This window comes from Dermochelys coriacea, chromosome 3 (assembly GCF_009764565.3).
Source record: "Dermochelys coriacea isolate rDerCor1 chromosome 3, rDerCor1.pri.v4, whole genome shotgun sequence".
Lineage (NCBI taxonomy): Eukaryota > Metazoa > Chordata > Testudines > Dermochelyidae > Dermochelys > Dermochelys coriacea.
The window spans coordinates 69545130-69568084 of NC_050070.1; the positions used below are offsets into that span (position 1 = coordinate 69545130).

A 22955-nucleotide genomic window follows, 5' to 3' on the forward strand; every position below is an offset into this window, starting at 1 on the left:
CCACCTCAGTAACAAATAAGAGATGATTGGTAAATTGGGAGTAGGCCACAAAGGGCCTTGAAAGTGAAGGCAAGTAGCTTATGTCTGATGTGACAAAGAAAGGGGGAGCCAGTGGAGGGATTCAGTTTGGTGGGGTTGATGTGGTCAAAGTGATTGGCTAGGAAATTATCTTTGCAGTAGTGTTCGGAATGAAGACAAGAGGGGTGAGACTGTGTTTGTCAAGGCCAGAGGGAAGGATGTTGCAGTAATTGAAATGAAACACCACCCTGGATGAGAGTTTTGGCTGTGTAGATGGTGAGAAAGGCCATATCTTAGAGATGTTATGCAGAAAGAATCAGCAAGATTTAGACACAGACCTGTCTCTAGATCCTTGCATCCAGACTGAGTCAAAGACCACACCCAGGTTACAGGGTTAAGTGACAGGCAAGACTGTGGTGCTGTCCACACATTTATTTTGCATATACTTTGTAATTTTCATTTAAATTCCATGTCTCTCCACATCACTATGTAAATCGATGTGCTACAATGATTGTATGAGTAAAAATTACATGATATTTGTGCTCTGGAACATGAAGTCTCCCTGTACAATACTATGGAATTTTAACAATAGATGTATATTTATTACCTATGTATACACACATGCCAGGCAAACATTTTTTGATTAGTCTGAACACATTATCACCATGTTTATAAATTGGGAAACTAAGGCAAAGAGAGATTAGATGATTTGTCCAAGACCACAGAAAGTCTGAGGCAGAGCTAGGAAAACAACCCATTGCATTTCTTGATTAAAAGCTCTCTATATAAAGAGATCTCATTAACAGGAAAATTAGAACAAACATCCTGCAAAACACACTGATTTCTTCAGCAGAGGGGATTGCTTATTCAGGCAATTATGTTAGCTATCGTTGGCTTATACCACTCAATCCTCTGGTCTCTGTGTTCTGAACAATCACGTGATACTGTTCAACTCTTCTCACTAAATTCATTATTCCAGAGCATGACAAGTGTTCAACAGTCTAGATCCACTTCCTTTGGATGAATCTATCCATTTTCCCTGCCTGATCACAGAATCAGTATATTTCCGATTATCGTGGCAACGTAATATGCAAAAAGTATATGTCATATTCTTGTCCCGTTCTTTGCCATTATTTCTTCCCTACTTCAGGGCTTGAAAAAACTGATTTGCATATCAATTTATAATAGAGTAGTGAGAGTCCAAGAACTGCATAGCAAAGCTGCCAAACTCCATACACTAGTTTAGAAATCAGCTCTGGCTGTTACATTAACTGCGTGCCTTGAAATACCCACATGGATTTATGTTATTTAATAACCAGTTCTCACAGTCCTTCCGCAGTAGGTGACACTCCAATACCTAAAGTCATGTGAACTTCCCACAGGCTGATTTTAACCAAATCCCAATTTTTTTTATGCTGGTTTACATGTGCCAAAAATTCAAGAATTCTGCATGTAAAGCTGTAAGTCAAAACTAACATATAGCAATGTCTCAAGACTTTCTGACTGTAGGGTTTTTGCTCATGGCTCTTCAAAATTTAGATCAACGTACATTTTTCACACTTGGTGAAGAATTGCATATTAATTACTTACACTATTTAAAGCAAAACAAAAATCCAGTAACAAATACTCTCTTCAAACTGCAACAACAAACCCATGGTATTCTTAAAGGTCAATGTGGCTACAGAACATACTGTTGAATTAAACAGCTGTTGATCAGTCATAGAAAGATGTCAAGAGATTTTTGGTCTCACTAATCCTTGTGATCATTAGGAAACTACTACATTTTTAATCCTATCTCTCTGCAAACTAAACTGTTCAACCACCAGGGCTCCAGATGCTTAGCCAAATTCCCCACCAACTGCCACTAATGAGGAGCAAACAAAGAAAATCTCTCTATTGAAAGGGAGCTGGGGGAGGTATAGAGCTGGGAGGGGATGAGCTCTCTTTCCCACCTCTCCCTCCCAGTCTAATGGGGTCAGTGGTAATACAAGGAAGGAAGAGGGGCTTGTTTTGTTATTGTATACCATGATCTTCATTTAATACAAGAGCACTACATTATTCAAACATAACTACACTTGTGGCTTATTACTGTAAATACCCTAGGGGCTGGTCTACACTAGAAGCACTACATCGGCTGCACCACTGCAACATGTCTGGCGAAGATGCTCTATGCTGATGGGAGACGCTCTCCCATCAGCATAATTACTCCATGTCTGAGAGAGGCAAAAGCTATGTCGATGGGAGAGCGTCTCCTGCTGACATAGCACAGGTGTGGGCAGCGCTTAGGTCACTGTAACTTGTGTTGCTCGGGGGGGGGAGGAGAGTGTCTTTTTCACACCCCTGTGACACGTAAATTAGATTGACCTAAGCAGTAGTGTAGACCCGTAGCTCTGCCCCTAGATGTCTATATCTCTGGACAAAATTTTCAAACTTGGGTGCATAATCTTTACTTAGGCACCTAACTCATTGGGACCCATGTTGACATATATGTTCTTAGCACAACTGGACACTGATCCCAATTCGGGTCCGTGGGCACTATTGCAATATAAATAATAGCAACAAGGAAGTACCTGTTTTTCAGAGGTGTTGGGCACCTGTCATTCTCATTGAAGTAAATGGGAGCAATAATTTAAGTGAGACTTCTCCTGTGGATAAATGTATTCATGTGCTTAAGTGTTTGCAGGATTGAGGCTTTAGGCTTAAGGAGAGGCTTGGGGTCTTAGCCTGCAAACACTTAATGTGCTAAACTAACTGAGTAGTCTCATTGACATCAGAGGGGCTACTTAAGTGACTAGAGTTTAGCATGTGCACAAGTGACTGCAAAATCAGGGCTTTAAGTTTGTATGTCTGCTCCTTTGTGTTGCTTTGTTTAAGGAATTTGTTTGGGTCTGGCTGTAGCAGGCTTATGCTGCATTGTGAGCCACTGGGCTTTTTGACCAATTGAGACATTTATTAACAGACAGCTTAAAGAGCCCTGGGGCATCTTAGTGCTATTTTAATATAGCTCTCTAATTCATCTTCAAACCAATTTTTCTTGATGCGACCTCTGAGACAATGGACGTGCTCATTTTTTTTAATGCTGCAACTCCGCTAAAACATAAGGGTTTGTTAGAGACCATGAGATTCTCCTTGATAGAAACTTGCTTTGCACCTTCAGAGTTCTGGATTCAAATTCTGAGTTAGGTCAGAATTGAAAAAAGACCATTGATTTCATCCCAGATCTGGTCCATCACAAAACCACTTCACAGTTCCAACAACAGGCAGTTGCTGTTAAATCAGGTCCAGGATGGGAATAGCGAAAATAGCTGCAGCCCCAGATTAATTTCAGCTGGCAAAACTCTCTGGAGAAATATATATAGCACCGTACTGTGCCTGGCTCACGAGCGCTAAATTCCCTACATTTTATTTTTAAAATGTTGATTGAATTTTGGAGCTCTGGAAAGATGCCAGATTAACAATCCTGGAGACTGAATTCTGGGAGCAGAACCTCACCTGGTGTCAATTGTTATAGCTCCAGCTATAAGCCAACGGATCTATCTATGTTAGGTAAGATATGGCCCACGTTACTGTAATATCTGAGCACCCCAAAAGTGCTTAGGTGCCCAACTCCTATGGAAATCAATGGCAGTTAGGCACTAAGGGGTACAGCTCCATTGTGATAGAAGCATGGTTGCTGCTGGCCTGGATCAGCTGACTTGGGCTGGCGGGGATCAGGCTGAAGAGCTAAAATTTCAGTGTAACTGTTCAGGCTTGGGCTGAAGTCTGGGCTTGGAGACCTGTGAGTGGGGACGGTCTCAGAGCCGAGGCTCCAGCCTTGGATTCATTCACAAAGCAGAGAAAGCAAGATGTCCCCAAGAGGTGATTTAATGAATCTGTTTCTAAAAACTCCAAACTAACTCCCTCCATTTATTTCAGTTTCACACTGCTGGTCCTGCTTTATGAAATGCTTCCTACGCATTTGGGGGGGGGAGGGGGCCTCAAAATTTAGAATTAATTTAAACAAAAATCAGCTTTCACATCAAAATGTGTGAAATTTACCAAGTTTCAATGTGAAAACTGACATTTCACACACACACAAAATTTTGCCTAGAGAGAAATTTTGGGGCCACAAAATACACCTTCACTGTATTTTCATCATGAAAAGTATTTACTATTTTGACACAGCTCCAATTCAAGAATAATCATTAATGTGCAGCAGTAAAAATAATTGAGACTTACCTTCCAGCCTCTGCATGGGTTTACTGCAATTTAGGGTTTCAACATCCCCCGTCTCTCAGCTGATCAGTGTAATGCTAAAGACTGAGGTATATGGTAACTGAATTGGATTTAAACCACACCAATGTATCTTCTCTGATTGCTGTATGTATAGGCCCTGAAACAAGTTACTTAAGCATGTGCCTGACTTTAAGCACAGGAACACTGACTTCAATGGGACTACTCACAGGCTTAAAGTGAGGCACATACTTAAGGAACTTCTGAATTGGAACCATGCAGATTTCCAGGTCTCATGCTGGAGCTATCCTTGGAGCAGGCTAACACTCATAGTAGGTTTCAGAGTAGCATATAGTAGGATAGCTCAGAAGACAGCATTTGACATTTGTATCGCAGGGGTTTTTTTAGAATGCAAATGGGCCTGAACCACAAAGTTCTTATCTGGGTCTGAACATACCCAAAATTCAGGGATGTTCAGACCTGGGCTTTTCATTCAGTTTCTTATCCAGATGGAGTTCAAGTACTAAATACAGATTCAAATAGGAACCTCATCACAAATGGCCTAAATGGTATGCAACCTGAATAATGAATTTCAGAGTGGTACCCATGTTAGGAACGGGTGACATCCACATTGATTGAATTGGCCTCGTTAGCACTACAAAAAGTAATTTATCCTCTGTTGATATTCACCCCTTTCTTGTCAACTGTTGAGACTAGGCCACTTCCACCTTGATTGAATTGGCCTCGTTAGCACTGACCCCCCACTTGGTAAGGCAACTCCCATCTTTTCATGTGCTATTATATACATACTGCTTACTGTATTTTTCACTCCATGCATCTGATGAAGTGGGTTTTAACCCACGAAATCTTATGCCCAAATACATTTGTTAGTCTCTAAGGTGCCACAAGGATTCCTCATTGTTATTTTTTTGAATAATGAATGGAACTCATTGAAGAGTAGGTAAAAAAAAAAAAAAAAAAAAACTATGTAGCAGCTTATTGTAGGTGAATCTGAAAGAAGCAAAGGAAAGTTCATATACCTTATTCCCAGGGCATTGGGCTGTGATCCAAGGAATGGTTTGCCACTTGGGAAGAAAAACAAAGCCTGGAAAACTCTTGAGGACATCGTCAACATTCAAGGACAGAAAGACATTTTCAGATTAGTCTCGAACTCCTTTTCTATGGGTCTTACCCACATCCTAGGGCATCTTGTTGTACAAAACACGCTCTCTGGGATGCACTTTAGAAGGCACAAGGTTCAGGCCAGTTCTCTGAATAGCAGAGTTTTGTGGTGGGTACTCATGTGATATAAGCTACTGTGATTTTTTTTATGGGTACAATCCTACTGAATGCCTTAGAAGATAGGAAGGAGTGGGCTGTGTTGAAGTTGCCTGAAGTTAATATTTGCAATCTGCTGTTCTGCCAGCTCCAAAATGAAGATTTTGTAATTTCCCTTTAATTTCAGACTTTGCCATAGAGTTCAAAAACTCAGTGTTCTGTCAGTTTCCTTTGTTATCAGTCTCTTTCTCGTCATCTGCCTTTCAATTGTTAAAGTGAGATAGCAGCAGTGTACTGTGAGGACAAAAATTCCACATGACTAAAATGAGCTTGATACATCTTTCCTGACATGCATTTTGCAAATTAAGTCTCATTCTGAGGCCAAAATGGTGGCTATGCAAATGAGATCAATCCAGGTTCAGAGAGGAGTGAGAAGGTGTTATAACACTTTATTATTATTTATACTGTGGTAGTAGCTAAAGGCCTCCACAAAGGTAGGAGCCTTATTGTACTAGGTGCTATACCAACATAGTTAGAGCCTGATCTAAAGAGCTCCAGTCTAAAAAGACAAAAAGGGAAGGCACTCAGGGCAATTGTTCAAATCATGATAGAAAAAAACAAATCTGGGAGGCCACATTATAAGATCCGATGTGTCTGAGCTGCAGACCAGTCTCTGGTAATTCTGTATACCCTATAAACTCCTATTTATTTTTTCTTGGTTAAACAGTGTCCTTGTACAGTCCATGCCTCAAGAAACTTAAGCTGACTCCCCACTTACTCCCCAATAGTACTTGAGCTTCAGTGACACTTGAACTTCAGCCCTCTCTTCTCCCCCAAAAGATCAGCTATCTCAATGATAAAGCCAGTTACCTCGAGCTGGAGATTTGTGTCTGGGGATGGGAGTTGGGTTGGAGTTATTAACACTCAAGTTAAACCTTGAACTAACAATGCGGTGGCAACATTTCCTCTTAGTCTATGGGTTTGGTTTTGAGAGGCATTAAAGACAATCAAAAACTGTGGGTGCTCAGTACATGTGGGCTTAGCCCTAAGACAGAGACAACCAATTAAGTGCAGACCCAGGCTACATTCAGTAGGTTCAGTATCACTGCATTGGGGAAGGGGGAGAGGGGGGATTATTTGTGCGTTTTCCCATCTTACTGCTGGATTATCGTTGCCAAAGAAGTGAGTTTTACCCTAACCTTTGACACTAACCCTATGTGAGCCATTTATGGCTTCAGTCACCCAGCTGTCCATAGGTGCTGATAAAAGTACGATTCAACAAGTGCAGCAAGATCTAGTTGACATTCTATATGGATAAGTATAACATGAAGCTTTAGGTTGTTTCTCAGCAAAGGAGGCTCAGCTATTTTGAGTATCAACTAAAGCTGCTTATACACAGGCTCCCTGTAAAATATGAAACATCATAGATGAAATGCTTAAAATGGGTGTTTAAAGAAGGGAGCACAACTAAAAACATTTCCATAATCTTTAAATATTAATATTTGTAAATAATACCTGAACATCTGCTGGCTTGAGTGAGGTCACTGGTATGGAGAGAACTCCAAAAGGGTCAGAATAAATGAAATCTATTTTAGGACGGGAGGAGGCTGCATAGAACATTAGTAAAGCTACAATCTTTGTCATTATCACTTTACCCAATAGCTGTTACTATGGGTTGACATCAGGCAAGACTTAACTATGACAGTTGGGCTGTTATTAACACAATTTACATAACGTCTGCTCTAGCGCTTCACAGTGACAACTTTTCTTGGATACGTCACCTTCCTTCTAATATTCTTCCCCAATCTCTCCTCGTATAACTCTTGCTCATTTTTCTCAGGTTTTACAAACATGCTACATGACACGATTTCACTACAATCTAATACTACTGCCTAGGTTCCTTGTGAAATATTTATATTTGGGTTTTTGCTGAGATGACAGTCATCATTTTAATTTGGAAAAAGTTATAGGCCTGATTCACAGTATGTTACTCTGCTTTTTTGCCTGATTCTTTTTTACACTAAAGCTCCTTTACAACACTCTGGAAGTGTAAAAGGGCCTTATAGTGGGCACAGATTACAGTTATACCCAGTGTAAAAGGACCTGAGATTATATGAGAATGAGGCCCCACTGATTTCAGTTTTACACTGGTATAACTCCGTTGGAGTGATGCAGTGGTGAATGAGGCCCTATGATTTTATTATGTATAACATTACAAAAGAAAAATATATATCCAGTTAATATACTCTACTTTTTTCCTAATCTTTTTCTATATGATTTATTTTAGGTATATTTTAGAAATATACACAACAAGATTTTTGATACCACAGGAACCTAAAACATCCAGTTGCTGTCACAAAGTTATCTGGTTGCATTTGATTTGTGCTTACATAGCTGACAGTCTAATCTAATTAAGTTGTTGCCAAGGTTTGTTCTTAGCCATACACAGTTAAACCTGTTCAGCTGCACCCATTTGCGGACACCCATTGTCAGCCTTGGGTAATTTTGCTAATTCAAAGAAGGCCTTTGTGAGAAGTCAGTGTTTTCAGCAGAAATTACAGAAACATGGTCTCCCCACCCATCCCCCACCTCCTGCCAAGATGCTTTCAGAAACTCATCTCTGAAGCTGAAAGTGCAATTTTCTGAAACTTCTGCAAATGCAGCTTCCAAATAGTCTGTTCATTAAGTTGATGAATGTTGGTTGAAGAAACTGATTTTGCAAAAACTGCTTCAGGTTTTTAGGATCTTGCAGGATTGCGTGTGTGTTTTTTTAAATACTCTGTTAAAATGGGTAAAATATTTAAAATACACTGTATTAGAGTTACAAGAATGTAAACACGCCTTCCATTATTTTGGTGTGAAAATTCCAAACAGACAACTCTCTCAGACTCTGGGCACCCTGATAAAATATTAAAAATACGATAACAGAAGGAAATACAATATAAAAATAGCAGCAGATCCCATAAAACCTAGCCCTTCAGCCCAGAGCAAAACAAAATGTCTGCCCTTCAGCTTTCCCACGACCCTTCCACACCAAATACATAGCAGCCCAGCTGTATGCCCAACCAGAAAGAACATCCCCTGGAGATCACTTGATTCAGGCTATTTCCGACCAAGTGAGGAGAACAGATCCCAAAGTAGAGGGCCTGGCTCAGGAGAATACCCCACCAGCCACTCCCTCTCTTATAAAACAAGGGGATTCCAAGCCAAGCCATACTCTTCATCACACTTGTAGCAGTATCACGAGAGAGAGTCAATAATGTACTGTCTACTTCAAGTGTTTAAAAATCATGAGGCTAGCTTGAAAATCCTAAGATTTTTAACAATAAAAGATGCTTAATTCTTTATTTGCATTCCAGTATCTGAGCCTTTAAGGCGCACTTAGATCATGTTTGCAGGCTTTTCTTTCCCACTACAGTGGCTAGAAGCTTACTGCTTTTTTTTTTTCTTCCATGAAAGCGGAGATTCTCATGTAAACACATGATTCCAGAAGTTGGGGTTTTACGTAAAAACAGTAAATGTCATGAGACTCAATAAAATCATGAGAGCTGGCAACACTCAGGTCTCAGGCAATGTAGGGCTTTTAAGGTCAAAATCAACACTTTCAACTCCATTAGGAAACCTACAGGCAGCCAGTCAGAAATCCAGGTCATGTGCTCACAGTGAAATACTCCACTTAACCAAGAGGCTGCTGCATTCTGTACTCATTTCAGGTTCTGAACAGAGTTACAATACAGCATCTTCTTATACAATAGATTTGCTAGCTGAGTGTATCCTGAACTATTACTTGTAAACTGCATTAATTTGATCTGGAATCACTGGGAGATAAACATGGGTCCTACAGTGACATTTTACATTCTGTTTTTGGAATACAACCATACTTAATGTTATTTTTGTCTACTTATCTTCTGATGTTTAATTAGCATTTTAATATAATACTGAATAATATGGCTACAATTGCCAACCACTGCAGTCACAGCAAGACAGGAATATAGATTACAGTCAGCACAGCCTTTCAGATTATGTGCTCTAATGTGAGCATGTGGTAAATACATGTCTGTGCTGGAGTTCTTTACCCTTGGTTCCTCTGGTAATATTGTGCCATGTTGTGTCAGGAATGCCTGGCCTCTTTCGCCTAAATTATCAGTACAGTGTGTCTCCTTTAAAAGCAGTTCACACAGCCATGAGAGTCTGAACTTGCCCTCCTCACTTCCGGGAGGGTCATTAGCAGCACAACCCCAAGTAGTTTATTTTTTCCAGTTTTAGCATTTTACTTCTGCCCTTTCATTTTCACCAGTAGGGGGATCCAGCCAACCCAAAACTTTCAGCACCAAAACACAGCCCACAGAACTCCGGTAGCTATAGATAAGTAATAGGCTTGTTATAATCATTGAAGCCAGTCATCAGAGGGGATACATCATTGTATGCATGCAGCCAGTGTTTTACACCACTGCTTCCTGCTTGGAAGCAGGAGAAGAACAGATATCCAGGAAAGCTGCTGTTCTAGAAGCAGCTACAGGAGAACTTCTATAGCTAAAAACCTTTACCTCTTCTCCTCCCTCCTTTAAGGACCCTGCATAAGGAGGCGGAGGACTGATGCTGACTTACAGGGCTAGGGAATCAGTTTGAGTAGTGGAGCAGGGCAAAATACCAGAACATTCCCAATTTTTAGGGACATGTGATCACCTTAGCCTGGTAGCCACTTGAAAGATGACAGGATCTGCTTTCCAGAACCCAGTTGTCTGTTAGGAAGATGGGGGGGGGTATCTTTGATCTGCTGGCTCCTGATATGTGGTGGCAGGAACTAACTTTCTCCCTCTGCAGCAGCTTCTCCCCTCATCTGCTCTTCTTTTTCCCACATAGCTTGTCTGGGTTAGACCCAGCTACAGGGAGGATTACTTCAGGGCTGACATTGCCACTGCTGCCATGACTGACATCTGCAGTAGTGAGCAGGGATCATCCTTTAGCATCAAGAGGGTGGCTCCTAAGCAAATTCCTGTGGTTGATGGGTGGGAAAAGGATGGAAAGGTATTGGTGGGCCTGGTTCCTCCTCCTTCTATGTCATTGTACAAGGTTATGAGAAATCAGGTTTACAGCTTGACAAAACTATTCCAGTTCTTCTGTGAGCATGCAGAGTGACTTGGCTGATGATTTATCTGTTTAATTATTTTATAATTTAATCATGTCAACTCAGAAGCTCATCATGAGCCTTCTTCACAACTAGAAATAAACATCCCACTAATAACCGTAGCTGTTCTTCCCTTCTAGACACAGTTATCAAGTAGAGTGAAATATCATTTAAGAAAAGGTCCAGATCCATGCTCTTGGAAGCACTACTCAGCTGAAGGAGAGTTTAGCGATAGAAAGGATTCTGTCTGCTCTCTTGGGGTACTGGAGGCCAAAGTCTGCTATAGTTACCTTGGAGTATCCACTGAAGGTATTGGAGTTCTTTCCACCTTACACAGAGGTGGGAGAGAACAATCTGGCTCAGAGATATTTTCCCAAAACAAATGAACTGAAAAATAGACAGAACAATATTCCTACCTCCAAAAGCTGGCCTCATGGTGAAATCATGATCATTGACTCTCAAAAGCTGTTCGGTTTTTCCTTTCCAAGTTTTGGTCATGTCATGATTCTTCTTGTAGATGTGGCTGTAAAAGATTAACAAAAGGGCTGCCTGTCACTGAAGATCTGTAATCATTGTACCCAAAGTGACTCTAAAAGATAACATGAGAGTTATTTTGTCTCACTGGTTTCCATGCTATGTTAAGGAGTAGCAATATGAATGGTAGTTTTGTCTGAGCAGCTCTCCACTGCCAGAATTACTGAGAACAGCAGGGCTTCTGGGCATGGTGGCAGGGGAGGCAGCGTGGAGGAGACCAGGAAGACCTGCTGCAGCTACTAGCATGGAATTACCATGCATATAGTCCACAGCCATATTTTTAATGTCCATTTCTAAGTCTAACAAGGTTTTCTCAGCTGCCAGCCCTGCAACTTCAGCATAGTCTGTGAGAATCAGGCTGTGCTCTTTCTACTACAGATACCATTACTGTCAAAAGGATTCTAGAATGAGAGTGTAGCAGGTAATTTTGCTGAGGATGCTCAAGGTAGACTAGGAAGCACTTGCTTTTTTGCTGCTACATTGTTTCTTTTGTGCTGACTATAGTAAAAATAGGGTTTGATCTAAAAACTAAACTGATGCGACTTGGACTTCAAACAGGTCTGCCCACTATCAAGGTGAGTGAGGTAATATCTTTTATTATCAGCTTCTGTTGGTGAAAGAGACACGCTTTCAAGCTACCCCTGACCTGAAGAAGAGCTTTGTGTAGCTTGAAAGTGTGTCTCTTTCACCAACAGAAGTTGGTTCAATAGAAGATATTACTTTGTCTCGCTAATATCCTAGAACCGACATGGCTACATCAACACTTCATACAGTAGCAAGGTGATATTATTGTAGATTGACTTTTGTATGACTATATTTATGCACTGTCATATGATGCTCTCAGTCCACTGCACCAACGGGAGCTGTGCATGTGGATTGGGGGAAGCTTGTTTCCCATAAACCTTTGTACTGTATAACCAAGTAGTAATAAAATCACTCCATTCCCTCCAGGACATTAGTATTGCATTGTTCTCTCTCTACCTGAAGTCTACCTTGATTCTTAGTCCTCCATTGCCCTGTATAACAAGTGAGAAAATGAATTCATTTTTATTCAGATATAATGGAATATACCACAAACTAGAACCACAGTAAGGAGATAGCAACAAGCCCCTGAATAAAAGGCTAAAAAAATTAACCAACTGGCATATACTGGGAATTCAATTATAGTCCTGTCAGCTAACTGTCCCATGCACCTCTAAGAGAAAATCTGATTCTGCAATCACAACAGTTCCACATCAATATAGGAGGAAGGATTAGAATAATTAGATCCCTGAACCCCTTTGCCCTGAAAGTGAGACCTTATAAGATTTAAATATTGCTGCAATTAATGATAAGAGAGTGACTAAGAAATTAAAAGGGGTAAGGCAGGACAGTTAAATCCATTTGTTTGGGGGGTCACTGGCTGGTAGAGGCAGAACTCGAGTGGAGGGATTGGAATTCTATATTGGCAATAGTGAATGCAAGAAAAAAAAGACACCAAATGAGGTTGAGAAGTTTCCAACAAAAACCAAGCTTAAAAATAAACATATGAATAATCCACTGATATCAGTAAGAATCAGGTCTATGGGTAGAAGTGTTTCTCGACATGCGTGTTAAATACTGGTGTTGTCTGTTTGCATATAAAGTTAATTAGGGCATGATGATGACCAGGTGGAAACACTGGCCAACATTCTGTGCTCAGTTACAGATGTGCACAACTCCATGGGTATTAACTGAGTTGCACTCTTATTAAAATCAGCTATGCTACTACAGGGAACCAAATGTTGCACCTATTTTGAAAAAGGCTGTAGGGCTGATCTACGGAATTATGAATCAGTATAAGCCAGTATATTTCATTGGGGGTATATTGGTTGAAATAATAATTATAAACAGAACTATTAAACAGTTAGATGAACATGATAAGATAGAGCCAAACCAGCATGGCTTCTGTAAAAGAAAAGGATGTCTCTCCAATATGTTAAAGTTCTTTAAGTGTGTCAACAAAATAGCAAATTAAAGAGAATAGCTAATAAAATTGATTTGGGTTTTCAAAAAGCCTTTGGCAAAGTCTCTCACCAAGGGGGTGTATTAAGGAAATTAAGTAATCATGGGGTGAAGTGTAAAATACCATTACAGATTGGAAACTAGCTAAGAGGCAGAAACAAAGCAGGGTGGATTTTTACCATGACGAAAGACCAGCAATAGGGTGGCCCAAGATCTGTACCAGGTCCGGTGTTATATAACACCTTTATTAATGACTTGGAGAAAAGATGAACAGAGAGGTGGCAAAATCTGTAGTTGACTTGAAATTATTAAATTACTCATGATTAAAGAATTTGGTCCTTTTTGGACAATTGCCACACATCTAAAAGGAGCATAATATGAAAATATTAGGCCTGTATATAAATCAGTGGTACAGCCTCACTAGGGATATTGTGTTAATTGCTGATGACCCCATCACAAAAAGGGGATAGCAAAATCAGAGATGGACAACAAGAATGATTAAGGACATGAAAAACTCTCATATCAAGCAAGACTGTGAAAGGAGGTAGATAAGAGGATACATGATAAAAGTATACAAAAATTAAATGCTTTAGATAAAGTAGATTGTGAACACTTAGCCTCATAACACAAGGACAGCTACCATTGAGGCTAAGAGCTTAGCAAGATTCAAAAAAGGATTTGACATTTATATGAACAAGAAGAATATACAGAGTTCTAACAAACAGGAGTTTTGATAGGAATATAAAGCCAAACAGTAACTATAGGGGTTAGGAGGAAACTTTCCCTGGAGGAATGTTCCCTCATAACTGTCTGCTTTAGGGTTTATTGAACTTTCCTCTGTGTAAGCCACTGTTGGAGATAAGATACTTGACTAGATGGATCACAGTTCTGATCCAGTAAGGCAATTCCTGTGATCCTCAGGTACTGCACACGGGGAGGAAGAATCATAACTATTCATACACAGTACTAATTCTAATTAACTTTAACCGCTCAGGAGAAAGACCTGAGCATCACTGTAAAACAGCTCAATGAAATCCTTCTGCTCAAAAGATACAAATAATCGAAGTAGAATGTTATAGACAATACTGACGATATTATAATGCCATCATATAAATCAATGATACACCCTCATCTGGAATACTGTATTTAATTCTGGACACTCCAGCTCACACAGATAAAGCAGAAATAGATGGGTCCAGATAAACACAACCAAAATGATTAGAGACATAGAAAGGACAGATTGAAAAAACTGACACCATTTACTTTAGTGAGGAGATGAGAAAGAAGGGACATGGCAGAGTTATAGAAAACAAAGAATACTAGTGAGAAAATCAGCTGGGTGCTCTCTATTTACATTTCTCAAAATATTTAAAACAAGGGGGTACTGAACGATATTAAAAGACAACAAATTTGAAACTGACAAAAGGATTTTAAAAAACCCCCACAAACACAGCACCCATGGAACTCAGATGCAAGTATTTTAGGGCCAGAAGGGACTGTTGTGATTATATTGTTTGATTGCCTGCATTATGCAGACGATAGGATTTCACCAAGTGGTTCCTGCATCAAGCCCATAACTTCTGGTTGAGCTGAGGAATAAATTCAGTGTTTGCTCATAATTGTTCTTGGCTTCAGGAAGTGGCCCTTTTAAAATGCCAAATTTTATTTGTTTATTATATATATATAAACTTATATATAACTATAACTGGTCAGAATTATATTCTTATTGGCACAAGATAGCACTGAGACCAAGAGCTTAGAGGGATTAAAAACAAAAAAACTGAAACAAGCAAAAATAAAAAAAGGGTTTTACATTTATATGGATAATAAGAACTTTCAAAAGCTACATTGGATGAGATTTTAAAAAATTAGAAACATAAGCCCTCAAACTCCAAGGCATAAGCCAATCACTGATAGGGTAAAAAAATTCTCTTTATAGGCGGTATAGTTCATAATTGTCTATTATTGGTTTTCTTGCACCTTCTTCTACAGCATCTCCTGCTGACAACTGCCATGGCAGGATATTGGTCTAAATGGACTACTGATCTGATGCGGTATGGCACTGCCTATTACCTATTTCTTAACATGATTCTGTTGAATACGATTTTAGTTTAATATGCTCAGAGAAAACCTTCCTGGTCTCCAGGACAGTTTCTGAAAACCACTAAATAAAGGCCCCATTACCTTTCCAGAAAAGGTAAAGAAAGCTGGAGAAGACAATACACTTTGTAAATTCAATACAAAAGAAATACTAAGAGCTTGTCTTCACTACTGGAGTAAGTCGACCTCAATTACGCTACTCCAGCTATGTGAATAACGTAGCTTAGGTTGACTTATCCCGGTGTATTCACTGTGCTGCATCAATGGGAGATGCTCTCCCATTGACTTACCTTAATCTTCTCGGGGAGCTTGAGCACAAGAGTTGACCAAAGAATGCTCTGCCATCGATTTAGCAGATCTTCACTAGACCCACTAAATCAACCCCTGCTGCATCGACTGCAGCAGCATCAATCTCCCAGTAGTGCAGACCAGCAATCCTAAAATCAGTACCTCCTGTTTTTCTATATAACAAAGTGCACCACAGTTACAGACGTACAGCAGAAGCTAAATGCAAAATGGAGCAGAATGTACTAAAAAAAGTACATGGCTATCTGTCATAATTACGAACTATCTTGGATTGGCATTCAACATTTAATATCTCCTTTACTATGTGTATATGTCTTTTGCAGTGCTGGGTCTATATACAGATGCATACATACCATGTGTGATTTTCTTTTTTATACACACACTACGGATACTTGATGAGATCCCTCCCTGGCCTTGTTATGTCACTTTTGTTCCCTTCTGGCAATGCCAAGTTAATTTAAACTTCCCTAAATATGGTCAGCTGAGCATTCCCTGTTAAGGGAATCTCTGGGCAGCTCTAATACACCCCTCAGAGCTTCCCAGTCTAGGGGACATATTGGGGGTGTTGCTGAAATTCCACGGAGAATTCTATAATTAATGTGGGTGACCAATTCAATCCCCTGCTGCCTCTAGCATCCCAGAAGACAGCCAGACATCTTTGTCCATACCTTCAAGTGTGACAAGTACTGCTGCAGCCCACCTGAGAATTCAGCCCGTTAAGTGATGGGAGCAATTTTATTTTCAGAAACAAATCCAAAGGCAGTTCATGGGCATTGACGTTCACTAGTGTAAATAAAAGTGAATTTCACACTGCTCACTATCACATGTTCTACACATGCTGTATCAGCTGGTGTCTGTGGCCCTTAGCTTTAATTTTTGCAAGTTTTTTTTGAATCATGAATCTTCAGGTGGGAAGAGGATTTGGGCTAATATTTTGTTATCAGTGCTATTGCTCAAGTTTTTAGTCTGCTTTGCAGATAAAGTAGAATATGGTTTGTTCCTGGTATTGTGTAATACCTATGTCTTGCTTGTCTTGCTTAGGACACCCAGAACTGAGAGTCCCTGTGTTTCTGCTCTGCCTTAGCACGAGTGAACTTTTCTGCTGCTAAGCTGTGTGTCAGTTCAAACGTTGCCTTGAAGGTAACAATCAGTAAACTCCAATTCCCGAGTTCCCCAGGGATGTCTCCCTGCAGAGTCCAGTCCCTTTCACTGGGCACTCATGGAAGTTATTAAGTTAGCTGCCTCCAAAGAGGTGGCACACATCAGCCTGTTAAGTTAGCTCAAGACTCACACTCCACTTTAATTCACAGCACTGAGATGATTTTGTAATAAAACAAGAATAAGTTTATTAACAAAGAACAGAGATTTAAGATATACACAGCAAGAGAAAAGAGACTGGGATGGTTACAAACAAAACTTTCTTGGGACCAAACTTCGTCTTAGCAAGTTACAATTTTTGCTTAAGCAGTTTTCTTACTTATATCAAGTTACCAGTATCCTCACCCTGCAGGTGAGGGGATCCAGCTTTCACAGGCTCACAATTCTCTATGTCCCCTAAGTGATGGATGACAAAAAGGCTTCTGCTTATGTTTCCCAAAACTCATTGTTTTGTCCCCAGAGTCAGGATGGCCTCCTGCTGGTCTTCCCTTCCTGTTGACTTCCCGCCACCCGGCTGATCTGTATGTAAATGAGGCTTCTGTTGTTTTGCACTGGAGACACATAGATAGCTGTCTTCCCTTCTATCTGGGAGAAAACCTGTTTCCCCCTTTATTTGGTCACAGACTTTAAAGCATAATCTTAGTTAGTATCCATAATTCTTCATATAGTGTTCATACATACATTTCACAATGATATTAATCACCAGCTTTCATAAAAGACCTCACTCAATGCTCTTTTATAGTACAGTAATATTGTATATAATCAATTGTATATAATCAATATTGTATAATCAATGAATCAATTGCTTATTCTTTGGGGTTTATACCCCTTGTTCTCCCCCTGGGATGTCTGGTCCCTAATCATCACACCGATCATGCAAACTATCAGTAAATCAAACCTCATTTACTATGGTCCTAACCCTGCACTCCTTATCCACCCAACAGCCATTGGACCCTAAACCAATAGCAAAAACAATGACAATTATAGTGTTAAATAAAGTTCACACAAGGATGCTTTGTCTGCAGAGTGACTCTTTTGGTATGGGTGTTACACCATGCAACGAAGTTCACATTTTATTTTCATGCTTTAGGAATGATTTTGCATATCCCACTCTTAGCTTCACTTCACTCTCTGCCACGTATGAGTTATGAGGTTATCTTTGGCTTGTGAGAGCAAAATGTATATTGCACACTGTCCATCATTAAGATGAAATCAATGGGAGCTGCATCTGTATAAGTGAGAGCAGAACTGGGCCAGTATGTTTGAGTGCAAGGATACAGCATAGTGGCTACACTCAGCCTTCAGCACTAGAAAAGCCTTTTGGCCACTGATCATGGCAGAAAGCCACAGAACTAAACGTGTGCTTAGAGCTTTACAGGCTCTTCTGGAGGAAAGATCCCAGCCCTGGAAAACTTACCATCTATATAGACAATTATATAGAAAAAGGATGGTAGGAAGGAATCGGGCTTAGACATTACTGACTGCCACTGACTTGTGAGACCTTGGGCAAATCATTTCACCTTCCAGTTTCCAATGATACGACCCAGATGGGGGAATAGTGATATAAATATAATTCAGAACTTGGTTCCTGTGATGCCACAGCCATTCACCAGTCTGTGCTCTCAACACATCCTATGTAAAGTGCTGGTTTCAGAGTAGCAGCCGTGTTAGTCTGTATTCGCAAAAAGAAAAGGAGTACTTGTGGCACCTTAGAGACTAACAAATTTATTAGAGCATAAGCTTTCGTGAGCTACAGCTCACTTCATCGGATGCATTTGGTGGAAAAAACAGAGGGGAGATTTATATACACACACAGAGAAAATGAAACAATGGGTGTATCATACATACTGTAAGGAGAGTGATCACTTAAGATAAGCCATCACCAGCAGCAGGGGGGGAAAGGAGGAAAACCTTTCATGGTGACAAGCAAGGTAGGCTATTTCCAGCAGTTAACAAGAATATCTGAGGACCAGTGGGGGGGCGAGGTGGGGGGGGAGAAATAACATGGGGAAATAGTTTTATTTTGTGTAATGACTCATCCATTCCCAGTCTCTATTCAAGCCTAAGTTAAGTGTATCCAGTTTGCAAATTAATTCCAATTCAGCAGTCTCTCGTTGGAGTCTGTTTTTGAAGCTTTTTTGTTGAAGGATAGCCACTCTTAGGTCTGTAATCGAGTGACCAGAGAGATTGAAGTGTTCTCCAACTGGTTTTTGAATGTTATAATTCTTGACGTCTGATTTGTGTCCATTCATTCTTTTACGTAGAGACTGTCCAGTTTGACCAATGTACATGGCAGAGGGGCATTGCTGGCACATGATGGCATATATCACATTGGTAGATTCGCAGGTGAATGAGCCTCTGATAGTGTGGCTGATGTGATTAGGCCCTATGATGGTATCCCCTAATAGATATGTGGACAGAGTTGGCAATGGGCTTTGTTGCAAGGATAGGTTTCTGGGTTAGTGGTTCTGTTGTGTGATGTGTGGTTGCTGGTGAAGTATTTGCTTCAGATTGGGGGGCTGTCTGTAAGCAAGGACTGGTCTGTCTCCCAAGATCTGTGAGAATGATGGGTCGTCCTTCAGGATAGGTTGTAGATCCTTGATGATGCATTGGAGAGGTTTTAGTTGGGGGCTGAAGGTGATGGCTAGTGGCGTTCTGTTCTTTTCTTTGTTGGGCCTGTCCTGTAGTAGGTGACTTCTGGGTACTCTTCTGGCTCTGTCAATCTGTTTCTTCACTTCAGCAGGTGGGTATTGTAGTTGTAGGAATGCATGAGAGAGATCTTGTAGGTGTTTGTCTCTGTCTGAGGGGTTGGAGCAAATGCGGTTATCGTAGAGCTTGGCTGTAGACAATGGATCGAGTGGTATGATCTGGATGAAAGCTAGAGGCATGTAGGTAGGAATAGTGGTCAGTAGGTTTCCGATATAGGGTGGTGTTTATGTGACCATCGCTTATTAGCACCGTAGTGTCCAGGAAGTGGATCTCTTGTGTGGACTGGTCCAGGCTGAGGTTGATGGTGGGATGGAAATTGTTGAAATCATGGTGGAATTCCTCAAGAGCTTCTTTTCCATGGGTCCAGATGATGAAGATGTCATCAATGTAGCACAAGTAGAGTAGGGGCATTAGGGAACGAGAGCTGAGGAAGCATTGTTCTAAGTCAGCCATAAAAATGTTGGCATACTGTGGGGCCATGCGGGTACGCATCGCAGTGCTGCTGATTTGAAGGTATACATTGTCCCCAAATGTGAAATAGTTATGGGTGAGGACAAAGTCACAAAGTTCAGCCACCAGGTTAGCCGTGACATTATCGGGGATACTGTTCCTGACGGCTTGTAGTCCATCTTTGTGTGGAATGTTGTTATAGAGGGCTTCTACATCCATAGTGGCTAAGATGGTGTTTTTAGGAAGATCACCAATGGACTGTAGTTTCCTCAGGAACTCAGTGGTGTCTCCAAGATAGCTGGGAGTGCTGGTAACGTAGGGCCTGAGGAGGGAGTCTACATAGCCAGACAATCCTGCTGTCAGTGTGCCAATGCCTGAGATGATGGGGCGTCCAGGATTTCCAGGTTTATGGATCTTGGGTAGCAGATAGAATACCCCAGGTCGGGGTTCTAGGGAACAAGAACAAATCCGCACAGACACACCCCTAGTACCCCGACCTGGGGTATTCTATCTGCTACCCAAGATCCATAAACCTGGAAATCCTGGACGCCCCATCATCTCAGGCATTGGCACCCTGACAGCAGGATTGTCTGGCTATGTAGACTCCCTCCTCAGGGGAGTTTAATTTGCTTTAAATGAGAATTTGGAATGTAATTTACTCTAGAAAAATGTAAAAACAATAATAATCTCATTTTCACTTGAAGCTGGCCAGGCATTTCAAGCTAAGAACATCAATTTAGAAAGCCTTCCCAGCAACGTAAACAAATAGGTAATGATAGTCAAAACTCACTAGTGGTTTTATGCATCTCACTTTTTGGCACTTACTCTGGGCTTTCTGAAAATCAGGCCCCTTTTAGATGTTTCAAGTTGGGTACCCAAAATCCCTGGGCACTTCTGAAAATCTTGGGCAATTCTTTTCAACTAACAAAAGTTCAAATCAAACTCCATTTCCATAGTGCTTTGTTTAAATTAATATCATATTCAGCCTATTTGGAAAAAAAAGAGAATCCATCTTTTTCCAACTGTGGCTGTTGATTACTGTAATTGAGGGGTGAAAAGGAAAGCACAGGTAGAGAGGTAGATATACAGAATGTCACTGAATCACAGTATTCCAGATGCAGAAATAGACATATAGGATTAAATTTCAGTGGACAGTTATATTGATTGATAAATTGTTTATAAACAATGGCCCCTGCCCTATAATCATATATGCCTGTATTTTTACCCACCTACATACTCCCCTGGACCTCAAGGGCTCTACTTAATGTGTATAAAGTAGGGCTGTCAAGCAATTTAAAAAAATTAATCTCAATTAATCAAGCAATTGAAAAAATTTATCGCTATTAATCGCATGATTAAAAAAATTAATAGTAATTAATTGCACTGTTAAACAGTAACAGAATACCATTTTTAAAATATTTTTGGATGTTTTCTACAGTTTCAAATATATTGATTTCAATTATAACACAGAATACAAAGTGTACAGTGCTCACTTTATAATTTATTTTTGATTACAAATATTTGCTCTGTAAAAAACAAAAGAAATAGTATTTTTCAATTCACCTATTACAAGTACTGTAGAGTAATCTCTTTATCATGCAAGTTGAACTTACAAATGTAGAATTATGTACGAAAAAATAACTGCATTCAAAAATAAAACTATGTGAAACTTTAGTACTTACAAGTTCACTTAGTCCTACTTCAGCCAATCAGTCAGACAAACAATTTTGGTTACTATTTGCAGGAGGTAATGCTGCCTGCTTCTTGTTTCTAAAGTCACCTGAAAGTGAGAACAGCGTTCGTGTGGCACTGTTGCAGCCAACGTCGCAAGATATTTACATGCCAGATGCGCTAAACATTCATGTGTCCCTTCACGCTTCAACCACCATTCCAGAGGATACGCATCCATGCTGATGGGTTCTGCTCAATAACTATCTAAAGCAGTACACACTGATGCAGGTTCATTTTCATCATCTGAGTCAGCTGCCACCAGCAGAAAGTTGATTTTCCTTTTTGATGGTTTGGTTCTCTAGTTTCCGCATCGGAATGTTGCTCTTTTAAGACTTCTGAAAGCATGCTCCACTCCTCGTCCCTCTCAGATTTTGGAAGGCACTTCAGATTCTTAAACATTGGGTTGAGTGCTGTAGCTATTTTTAGAAATCTCACATTGGTACCTTCTTTGCATTTTGTCAAATCTGCTGTGAAAGCATTCTTAAAATGAATATGTGCTGGGTCATCATCCAAGAGTGCTATAACATGAAATATATGGCAGAATGTGGGTAAAACACAGAGCAGGAGACATGCAATTCTCCCCCAAGGAGTTCAGTCACATTTTTTTAACAAGCATCATCAGCATGGAAGTATATCCTCCGGAATGGTGGCCTAAGCATGAAGGGGCATAGAATGTTTAACATATCTGGTGCGTAAATACCTTGCAACACCGGCTACAAAAGTGCCATGCGAATGCTTGTTCTCACTTTTAGGTGATATTAAGATAGGTAAATAAGAATAAGAAATAAATAAGAAGCGGGTATTATCAGTGGTAGCTGTGCTTTGAACAAATAAAGAGCTGTATAATGCTAAGTACTGTTAAAAATCAGGTCCTTGGTATCTCAAATTGGGCCCCTAAAATTAGTGGATACTTTTGATTTTACTCTCCATGCCTCAGTTTCCTATCTGTAAAACGGGGATAATATCACCCCCTCATCTCATAGGGATCTTGTGAAGATAAATTCATTAATGTTTGTGAAACACTCAGATACTGAGCACCATATAAAACCCCATGAGGAAATTATTAATTTTGTCTTCAGAGCAGGGTCTGAATAGTATGCAATAAATAAGGCCTAATGCCAGACGTTGAACAATGAGGTGGGAAAATATTGATCCCAGTCCATTCTGTGAACTGAATGAGGCAGAGGCCTTGTGAAAAAAAATTGCATGTGATCATGTAATTAAAGACCGTATCATAATGCATACTCACAAGGGAGCTGAATTGAAGTTGCACAGGAAACCTTAATTCAGGAATTTCCCAGTTTTTGAGTGCTTGACTTTGCAACTCTAATAATATTTGGTTTAATAT

The 22955-nt window shown here is 40.2% G+C and overlaps 1 protein-coding gene across 2 annotated transcripts in view; it reads right to left on the reverse strand.

Moving 5' to 3' along the window:
* GABRR2 (gamma-aminobutyric acid type A receptor subunit rho2) overlaps window positions 1–22955 on the reverse strand; it is a 59155-nt gene that overhangs the window by 31127 nt on the left and 5073 nt on the right. For both annotated transcript variants that reach the window (XM_038395850.2, XM_043510644.1), the window contains one exon: window positions 11053–11159. In XM_038395850.2, the coding sequence (XP_038251778.2) occupies window positions 11053–11159 (107 nt within the window). The remainder of the gene's footprint in view (window positions 1–11052; window positions 11160–22955) is intronic.